Raw genomic sequence first — 10,946 nt, forward strand, 5'->3', positions numbered from 1 at the left:
TTGTTTAATATGGAGTAGGATATGTTGAAAGGTATATGAATCAAGGACCCATCCAAACATGTTCAAAGAAAGAGGTCAGGGAGCAATTGAATTACAGATCTATAGCCTAGAGCTTTTTGTAAGTTAAAATTAAAACTTGAAGAGTTATTTTCCCTGGACATCAAGTAGCTCAGTTTTCATCCCAAGGATAGATGAGTATAAGGCTTGACAATAGTATATATTTGTGTAGAAGTGCTTCTAGAATGGGACAGAAACGTCCCATTAAATGCTTCCTTATTCACACAAAGCATTCTGTGCAATCAGATTTGCCTATGCACCTTTGACAAAATTGGCCCTTTATCTTATCCTCTGATCCCCTCAGGTGAGAGAAACTAGGGAATAGAGATCTATCAAGACCACTCCACCATCACTGGATGACGTGTTTGTGTAGGACCAGGTTCTTCACAGTAGCCTTCACATCCTTATTCCCGAGGCTGTAGATGATGGGATTGAGCCTAGGGGTCACCACCCCATCGAAGAGGGAGGTGAGCTTGTCTGAAACATCCTGCTTGTCTGCCTCCAGTGGGGTCCTTGGATTTGGGCTTTCCATATACAAAGAGCAAAGTTCTGTAGAAGATGACCATGAATGTGAGGTAGGCAGAGCAGGTAGAAAAGGCCTTTTTCCTTCTCTGAGCTGGGGGTATCCTCAGGTTGGCAGCAATGATAATCACATAGGAGATGAAAGTGTAGTGAGCTGGACTGCCCAGAAAGATCACATTGGCCACTGCCATAGTGATCAATCACATTGATAAGATGTCAGTACAGACCAACTTCAGGACAGCCAGGATCTCACAGGTAAAGTGGTTAATGAAGTTGTCCTCACAGGAGGGTAATCATGTCACTAAAGATGTTTGTACCATGGCAGTCATGCTTCCAGCTGTCCAGTAGTCACCAGCAATGGGCACATAGACAACTTTGCTCATCACTACTAGGTATCTGAGGAGGTTACATATGACCAGATAGAGATCAAATGCCATCATGCCCAGAAGCACACACTGTGTGGCTCCCATGGCAAAGGAGAGAACCATCTGCACAGCCTAGGCAGAGAATGGGATGGTTTTCCAGCAGATTAGGAAGCTATTGAGAATGAGGGGGGCAGAGGAGCTTGTGTAGCAGATTTATAAGAAGGATGGGTTCCCAGGGAAGATGTGCATGATCATGTGCTGGTATGAGGTAGACACAGTCCCCAGGATGAGGACCCCATTGCCCAGCAGGAGCACTAAATAGATCACAAGGATATGCACAAAGAACATTTGGCTTGGGAGGAAGGCCTGGGGCTGTGTGGGCTGCAGGGGATTTAGGAGACCAGAATACCTTCACATACAAGAAGGAAAGAGATTGGGTACATCTCACGTAGAGGCACTAAACCTAATTTGGAGTGAAGGTAGAAGCTACTGGAGGGTGTAATTAAGCATAAATCAAGGAAGAGTTTGCAAGGGCTGAACAAAAAAGCTAGACTCTGGAAGTACTGAATTCTTTGTTACTGGAGTTGTGCAAGCTAATGCCATTTGACTGGGATCAGGGACATTGGACAGGAACAGCATACATCCTGTGCATAGCGTTGAACAAGAAAATCCCTGAAACCTCTTCTAATAATGATATTGCATGGCTGTACTAAGCGTCTGAAGTTTGCTTAAATGGCCACTAGAAGGCATTTGTGTATTTGCAAGAGAAAGATTATTCCCTACTGGTACAAAGTAGAAAGTAGTATGAGGACTAACATTAGAATCAGAAATTTTATTAAACAAACACTAATCCTTAGGCAATTCATTCCTAATAAATATAAGAAAATGTAAATATCACTTGAATAAAAAACTTCCAAGATCTGTTCTCAAAAAAGTATTCACTTTCTAAATTCTCTTTTTACATAAGTCTGCCATATTCATAGAATTTCATAGAACTTGCCATAAAAATGCTTCTATTCACCTGCTAACACCTCCGAATCTTTCATTTACCTTGTGTGTCTATTGCTCTATATAGGGACGGTGTCTTACTCTGTTCCACATGGCACACAGCATTGGGCAACATTCATGATACGACCAAAACTGGTATCTAATAGCTCCATTGTGCTTACCATTTACAAAGCAGTTATCTATAATTAGTAATTCATGTAAAATCAAGGGGCTAGGTGTAAAATATGAAGAAATAGACTGAAATAGGTTAAGCAACCCACCGAAGGTCATAGGTAAGAAAAAGTTTCCCAGTTTTTATCCTGCTGAACTATGGAGGCTCAGGAAATGCTACCAAGTTTACATCTCTTGGACATTCACAGTGTACTGTGGCATATTAAAGACTTTGAGAAGTCCTGGAACAAAGAAACGTGTCAAATATTAGCCCCCAAATATTTAGCCTCTATCTGTCTGTCTATCTATATCTGTATCATCTTTCTTTTTTCTAGAATGTGAGTTATTACCCAATCAAATACTAGCTTTTCTAGTGTGAATTGCTGTAAGTGATGAGCATCAAGTTCAAACTCTATACTCTTCCTTGCCATTAACTGCCTAACGGTGTTTCATAATGTGAAGGGCATTGAGAAAAAATAGCCTCAATTTTCTCATAGCTAAGAAGAAATGGGGTGTTCCAGAATAGCTTGTTCCCACCCAAAAGCCTTCTAGGTGGAGAACTTGTCTTTGTCTCTTCTTATACTTCAGCCAAACTGACTCTCTTTCAAAAACAGTCCAAAATGAAAATTCTCACTTCCTCCTTGTTCCTGTGACTCTTCCTGGGGATTCCAAGAGGGATGGCAACAGTGCTGGGAGCGCCCTCTCTCTTCTGTGCACAGACTATGTAGCTCATATAGTGCAGGCCATTCACCAAGCTCAGTCTCATGGCTGGTTCCTCTCTCCTTGGTTTTATCATGTGTTCAGAATGACTTTTTGTATTCAATTAGAGATCTGTTGTGTGGCATCTGTCAAAACTCTCAGTTGTATGGCTAAAACTCAGAATATATACTCTAAAAAGTTAAACATTCTCTGAAAATGGACAAAAGGGCAAGAGAGGATTCTGGATCACGTTATTTGTCTTTCAGATGGCAGCTCTAATGATCAGAAGTCCTTTATTCCATAGGTTGGGAACACAGCCCTCCATTACTGGGCGAAACATTTCTGAGCCACCAGGTTCCTCACAGCAACCTTCACATCCTTGTTCCTGAGGCTGTAGATGATGGGGTTGAGCATGGGGGTCACCACCCCATAGAAAAGGGGGATGAGCTTGTCTGAAAGGTCCTCCTTGTCATTACCTAGGGGATCCTTAGACTTGGGCTTCCCATACATGAAAAATAAGGTCCCATAGAAGATCACTACCACAGTGAAGTGGGCAGAGCAGGTAGAGAAGGCCTTTCTCCTCCCCTCAGCTGAGGGGATCCTCAGGATGGTAACAATGATGAACACATAAGAGATGGAGATGAACAGAACTGGGACTCCCAGTAACACAACATTGGTCACCACCATGCTGATTACATTGATGGAGATGTCAGTACAGGCCAACTTTAGGACAGCCAATAGCTCACAGGCAAGGTGGTTAATGATGTTGTTTCCACAGAAAGGCAGTTGAATTGTCAAAGATGTTTGTACTACAGAAGCCGTACCACCAATAGCCCAAGAGCTGACAGCCATGGGGACATAGGTAGCCTTGCTCATGACCACGGGATACCTAAGGGGGTTACAGATGGCCACATAGCGATCAAATGCCATCATGCCCAGAAGCACACACTCTGTGGCTCCCATGGCAAAGGAAAGAAACATCTGCATGGCACAGGCTGAGAAGGAGATGGTTTTCCTGGGGGTCAGGAAGCTGTCGAGAATCAGGGGGACTGCAGTGGTTGTGTAGCAGATGTCCAGGAAGGAGAGGTTCGCCAGGAAGAAGTACATGGATGTGTGCAGGTGGGAGTCAAGGACAGTCACCAGGATGAGGACCCCATTTCCCAGCAGTATGACCAGGTACATCAGGAGGATGAGCACAAAGAATATTTTCTCCAGCTTTGGGTAGTCTGAGAGTCCCAGGATTATGAACCTTGCCACAGGGGAGGACCAGTTGGCTTTTTCCATGTGCTATGCCTTCTGTCATCAGCCAAGGACAAATGCAGCACAGGAGGCTTTCTTGAGAAAAGTCTCAGGCATCTGGTACACCATCACTCTGTGCTACAGAACAGGACAACATATGTGCATAAGAGATAAATGACTGAAAGAGACAGTAGGTAGGAGTGTGCTTAGATCTTAGATGGGGAATGGTCAGGGCTGGAAGAGGGCTTACAAATACTGCATTGAGGCCCAGAAAGGGGAAGTGACCTGTCCAAGTCTTCTGAGCAAGGTGGTGATAGAGACAGGACCTGAGCCCAGCAGAGCTAATCCTCAGTCAAGGAGGGCTTTTCCCCTCTTTTGATGAGCATGGGAAAATGCTGTAAATTTTTTGTATTTGATGTAAATGAATAGAAATTTCACTTAATCTGGGCTTTCCTAGATTCATAGAGAAGAGAATCCGCAAGCTGATCCTATTCTTACAACTACCAAAATTTCAAGCCTCATTAAACATTGATTACATTTGGAAGGAACTTGTTTAAAAGTGCTAATCCCCATGGAGACAGAATGAAGCCTAGGTAAAAGTTCAACCATATGAGGGATCCTTCCTTAGTCTGCCCACCCTCAGCAACAGACTTGCCTATTGTCAGAATTGGGATCTGCCTATTCTAATACATATTAAAGGCAATATGTGGGGGAAGTTCCCTCACGGGGAAGAATTCATGAAGGCCACAGAAGGAGTAATTGGAGTGAGTGAACCCACACTATGGGATGACAGCCAAGCAGCTTATTGACCAGTTAACTCAGTTCTTAATAACAGGGCAGATTGTAAGTTATCAGACAGCAGGATGTATGGCATTAACATCTAATACATCTAATCCCAGTGCATTAGAATATTGGTGACATTCTTATTCAGGGATGACTAAGGAATGTTTTCTTCTTTTTCCCTTTTATGCTTATACTGTATTCTTCTGTAATATTCTGGCTCTCTGCCTCCATTCTTGGGTTCCCTACAAGCAGCTAGCTTAATGGAAGACTTACATGCCATTGGGTAGAGGATTGACAGACTATGAGCTACAATTGCCAGAATTCTCATTTGTAATATTTCTATAGCTCTTTCTTAACCGCAGTGGTGTGTACACGCAGGTATGTGTGTGTGTCATGAGTGTGTGTGTGTTTGTGTGTGTGTGTGTAGGCATGGGCAGAGGGTAGATGACGAGTAGTTAATATTAATGAACATCTATTCTGTGCTATATTCTTTGAAAAACATCCACAGAGAAGACAGTGTCATTCAGGTGTTATAGGTAAAAGTAAGCTGGGCGCCTGGGTGGCTCAGTGGGTTAAGCCTCTGTCTTTGGCTCAGGTCATGATCTCAGGGTACTGGGATCAAGCCCCGCATTGGGCTCTCTGCTCAGCGGGGAGGCTGCTTCCCCCCTCTCTCAGCCTGCCTCTCTGTCTACTTGCGATCTCTATCTCTCTCTGTCAAATAAATAAATAAAATCTTTAAAAAAAAAAAAAGTAAGCAAAGCTCAGAGTAGCCAAAGATTTGGTCCTTGAAATTGAACACGATTGCCGGTGTTGGATCACAGTCCCCACATCTGGGTTCTTCCCACCAAATAGCTGCCACACTGTCTTGCACAGATGTTGCAGAGTCTGTCTCTGCAGTACCAGCTCTGTGTGCTCTCTGCTCTGTCTCATAGCCCAGCCTGCTCTTACTTCAGTCATGGTTGGAGTTTATGTGAGATACTCTGTCAGGCAGAGTGACTCCCGCCCTGCACTGACCCCAGACTTTGTCAGCCTCGGCACTAGTGACACTTGGGGCTGGAGCGCTCCTTGTTGTGTGGGGCTGTCCTGTGCATCGGAGGATGTTTAGGACCATCCCTGACCTCTGCCCACCTGCTGCCAATAGCACTTGCTCCTTGAGCTGTGACCACCAAATGTGTCTGCAGACACTGCCAGATGTTTCTGGAAGGAGAAGGAGATACAAGTTGTGCCCTGCAGAGGAACATTGCTCTGAGCCGGGAGAGGTCTCCCTCATGATGCAAACATGGGTTTCATGGTATTTTCTGTGCAAGCCTAGGGCCCTTCCCCCATCCCTCAATTCAGCACGTGAGGGTGCTCCCGTCTGCTCATGCAGGCCCACTCTGTGTGCTCCGCCATGAACCTCTGCCCCAACTTGTGTCCCATGCCTCCCAGTGGCTCTCCCAGCCCCTTCCTTTTCCTAGAAAAGGCAAAGGAAACACTGCAGTCCATGCCACAAGCAGGATTCAATGGTCCTAAAGATATGCTGTGGCTGGAGAGGCCAAGGAGAGTGGCTTCTGTTAGAGAAGCCATCCTGTCCACTCCCGTGAGCCAGAGCTGTGCATACAGAAACTTCTTCCCATGAGCAGTGTGCTGTGGGCATGAGTGATGTGCAGGATTTGAACCACGTGAGAGCTTCTGCCCTGGAAGTCCTTAGTGACTGTCATGTCAAAGTTGCTGAACGAAAGGTAGTTCAATTGGAATGAACGGAATAGCTAGGAGGATCTTGCACACTGAACTCAGAGCTGTGGGACCTGTCCCTGCCTGGGACATAAATATTCTGTGTAACTTGAGCAAGCCCCAGGCCTCCGTTTCCCCATGTGCATCATGAAAACACTCCCAGGGCATCCCAACTCTGTCATGGAGTGCCCAACGCTGTCCTCACCAGGCAGAGAGCAGTCTTGGGTGTAAGGTGACAGCTTATTCCTTTGGGTGTGTGTGTGGTGTGTGTTTGTTTGTGTATGTGTGTGTGAGTGAAGAGGTGATCTGAGTCCTTGGTTTCCCATCAAGATATGGCCAGCAGGAAATAGTGCTGTGTCAGGCTTTGGAGGAGACTCAGGATGGAAGAAAACAGAGAGCTCTGACACAGTTCCAGGTGGACTGGAGGCAGCCTGTGAGAGCCAGGAAAGGAAGGGAAGCTCTTACCTTCCTGGCTGCATCTTACAGGTGTGACACCTGGGTCTTGTCACTAATTATTTCTGGAACTATCAGGCATCTGAGAAAAGGAATGGAACAGTGGGTGGCTCAGTTGGGTAAGCAGCTACCTTCAGTTCAGGTCATGATCTTGAGGTCCTGGGAGAGGACATCATCAGGCTCCGTGTGTGGTGTGGAGTCGGCCTGTCTCCCCATCCCTCTTCCACTACCTCACTACTCATGCTCTCTCTCTCTTTCCTTCAAATCAATCAATAAAATATTTTTTAATCTTTTTTTAAATTTATTTTCAGCATAACAGTATTCATTGTTTTTGTACCACACCCAGTGCTCCATGCAGTCCGTGTCCTCTCTAATACCCACCACCTGGTTCCCCCAACCTCCCACCCCCCCACCTCTTCAAACCCTTCAGATTGTTTTTTTTTAATAAAATATTTTTTAAAAAAGAGAGAAGGGAACACAATGCTGTCCAGAGCCTCATGCATTGTCAATCAGCCTCCCTGGAGAGCAGTTTGCAGAGAAGAACAGAAACTTAAAAAACCTATATAACTCAGCAATTCCACCTCTAAGCTTTCAGAAAAAATTCTAAAGGAACAATGAGAATGGAGGACCAGTGTCTCAATAAAGACATTCATCACAGCCATATTATGCATGAATACAGGAAACAAAATAACTGTCTACCAATAAATACCTGACAGTGCACTTCATATAATGGAATATTAGACATTAAAGTTATATTTATAATTTTTACACAGCTGCATCATTACACTTTAGTAATAAATGAGAGAATACAAAATTGTACACACTGGTTTGATCTCAATTAGGTAAATAATATATTTGATTAAGAGTGACTGAAAAGAGGGGCACCTGGGTGGCCCAGTGGTTTCAGCCACTGCCTTCCGCTCAGGTGATGATCTCAGGGTCCTGGGGTCGAGCCCTGCATTGGGTTCTCTGCTCGGTGGGGAGCCTGCTTCCCACTTTCTCTCTGCCTACCTCTCTGCCTACTTGTGGTATGTGTCTCTGTTGAATACATAAATAAAATCTTTAAAAAAAGAGCGACTGAAAATAAGTTATAGCAAAATCAATATGGATCCCTCTTTGTATCTCTTCAATATTACCAGATTTTCTTTTTAACTTTTTGATAATTTGAGAGAGAAAGAGCAGTTGTGGGAGTGGGTTGGGGAACAGAGGGGAAGGTGGATTTCAAGCAGACTCCTTACTGAGCTCAGAACCTGAAGCAGGCTCTTCACACAATCATGAGATCATGAGTTAAGCTAATATCAAGAGCAGGAAGCTTAACCACCGGAGTCACCCGGTACCCCAATATTATCAAATTTCCTAATACAATGGCTAGAAATTACTTTGTATTCAGGGGAAAACATTCTCAATATGATAACGTCTCTCCCTCACATTTTGCTTTCCAAAGCTTCAGTTCCCGCCCTGCCATCACCTCTAACTATGGTTTGGAGCAGAAGATAGCATTTCTGACCTGTGGTCACAAGGTCAAGAGTAGCCTTATGTTGCATCTCACTGTCTAGGTCACTTACCTCACTGTGGCTCATCATGTGGCCATTTTATCATCTTGCATTGTCACAGGAAGAAAGGGAGTCCAGTATAATAAGATACTGTGAGGGAGAGACCACATTCACATAACTTTATTATGGGATGTTGTTATAATTATTGTATGTTATTATTGGTTATTGTTAACCTCTCACTGTGTCAGATTTGTAAATTAAACAGGTATCAGTGGTATCACAGGTACAGTGTATATAGGAAGAAACAGGATATATAGAGTTCAGTACTGTCTGTGATTTGAGGCATCCATTGGGGATCTTGGGAGGTATCCCCATGAATAAGGGGTAGAAAGAAAGTGAGGAGAACAGAACTAGCCTCAGACTGGGCATCACAGGATGAGTCCCAGCTTGCCTGTCTGCTGACCTCTGACCCCGTGAAAGGCTCAGTCTTCTGGGAAATCTCAGCAGGATGGGGTGGAAATCAGGCTGCCTTCTTCCCAGGACTCTGTGTTCCTCCTGGGGAGGATGGAACAGCAGTGTCGGGGCAGGGCTTGGTCAGTGGTGAGCTCTGTAGAGCAGGAGGGACTGCCTGGGCTTAGCCTCAGCTGCTCCTCCCTGCTCCAGTATCAGCTTCTCACAGCTGGTTGCAGCTGGAAGGTGCTTGGAGCAGAGGCAGGGGGAGGAGGAAAGTCCATTTTCAGAAAATGCTCTGCAAAAGTCATGCCCACCAGCCCTGTCCCCACCACAATTAGTGCTTCCCACCTGCATCCTGCTTGCAGCCACTTCTCCGAGTCTCCTGATTTGAGACCCAATTCTCAGCTCCTCACTGTGCCCTCACCAGACCCTGGATGCCAGACACTCCCGTGGTGGACTTCTTTCACTTCTGAGATCCTATGTCGTCTTCTTCCCCTACATCCCTATGGAAACTTTAGCCTCTGGTGGGGTTTCTCTCACATCCTTCCTCCTAGATGTGCAGGCTAACTGGGTGTCTCAGCTACAGACTCTTCATGGAGAAGACCCGTCATCCTGGTCTGAAGCCCAGAAATCCCACAGGTACATCTTCCCCAGCAGTGAAAGGAGTCCTCAAGAAGTAGCTGTGAACTCCCACAGGGACCCTGTTAGTCCCAGAAGCAATTTAAAGTTTGGAATGTCAAATGTGCACAGGGTACAGGCCCTATACATACCTGGGGCCTCCAGGGACCACCTTCCTGTCCCAATTAGAGATAACGACTGGGACACGGTCACCTGGAGATGGAGAAGAGTGTATAGTGGATGCTGGTTTCCTCCTGAGCTTTCCCTGGGCTCCCAGAGAAGCCAGTGCTCGATTCAGAGCCAGAGTATGTTGTCCCCCTGCTGAGTCCTAAACATCCAGAATGGGGAGGCAGGACACATGTCTCACAACAGCAGCAGTACTGGCTACACTGAGTGAGGTGCTCCCATGTGCCAGGCACTGACAGAGACTTCACAAACCTTCATTTCAACATTCCCTCCACTTCCTCACCAGCACACGTTATTTCTTGCCATATTGATTCTCAGCTTTCTGACTTGTGTGAGATGGTATCTCATTTTGGGTTTAATTTGCATTTTCCTGATGATAGTGATGTTGAGCATCATTTCATGTTTCCCTTATCCCTCTGCAGGTCATCTTTGGAGACATGTCTATTCAGATCCTCTGCCCATTTTTTTTTTATCATATTATTTGTTTTCTTGGTGTTGAGTTGTATGCGTTATTTATATATTTTTATAGTATGCAAATATGTTCTTTGCAAGTATCTTCTCATTCAGTAAGTTGCCTTTTTGTTTAGCTGATGATTTTCTTCACTTTGAAAAGCTTTTTAAATACAGTCCAAGAGTTTATTTTTGCCTTTGTTTTCCTTGTCTGAGGAGACATATCCTGAAAAATGTTGTTGAAACTGATGGGCAAGTGATTGTTGCCTATGTTTTCTTTTAGGAGTTTTATGGTCAGGTCTTACCTTTTGGTCGCTACTCCACTTTTATTTCACATTTGTGTAAGATATAAGAAAGTAGTCCAGTTTTTATTCTTTTGCATGTAGTTCTCCAGTTTTTTCAACACCATTATTAAAGAGACTATCCATTGTGTATTCTTGCCTCCTTTGTTGTAAATTGAGGAGATAAGCACAGGTTTATTTCTGGTTGTGTTATCCTGTTTTTCTGATCTATGTGTCTTTTTTTGTGTCAGCATCACACTGTTTTGATTACTATAGCTTTGTAGTATAGCTTGAAATGTTCTATTATGTCCCTAGTTTCTTACTCCAGGGAATAGGCTTTAAAAGGTAATCAATTTACCAAGGACTCCATCTTTTGTGAATGGCAGAGCTGGATTTCAGTCTCAGTACATCTGATTCTGTTTATCACCATTGATTTCATCCTCCTCCTCGATTCGTCATCATGATTATCACCCCAT

General features: G+C 44.5%; 1 protein-coding gene and 1 pseudogene across 1 annotated transcript; both read right to left on the minus strand.

Moving 5' to 3' along the window:
* Positions 1-406: 406 nt before the first annotated feature.
* LOC116869519 lies at positions 407-1,292 on the minus strand (annotated as a pseudogene).
* Positions 1,293-3,125: 1,833 nt separating this feature from the next.
* LOC116869520 (olfactory receptor 13C7-like) lies at positions 3,126-4,085 on the minus strand. Its single transcript, XM_032860857.1, has one exon. It carries the CDS (start codon positions 4,083-4,085, stop codon positions 3,126-3,128), a length of 960 nt encoding a protein of 319 aa, XP_032716748.1.
* Positions 4,086-10,946: the final 6,861 nt, after the last annotated feature.

The sequence above is a fragment of the Lontra canadensis genome, unplaced genomic scaffold, assembly GCF_010015895.1.
Source record: "Lontra canadensis isolate GAN:19392208 unplaced genomic scaffold, GSC_riverotter_1.0 scaffold19, whole genome shotgun sequence".
Taxonomy (NCBI): Eukaryota; Metazoa; Chordata; class Mammalia; order Carnivora; family Mustelidae; genus Lontra; species Lontra canadensis.

Excerpts from the sequence above, each read along its gene's own strand:
- LOC116869520 (XM_032860857.1), bottom strand. The coding sequence starts at position 4,085 with ATGGAAAAAGCCAACTGGTCCTCCCCTGTGGCAAGGTTCATAATCCTG.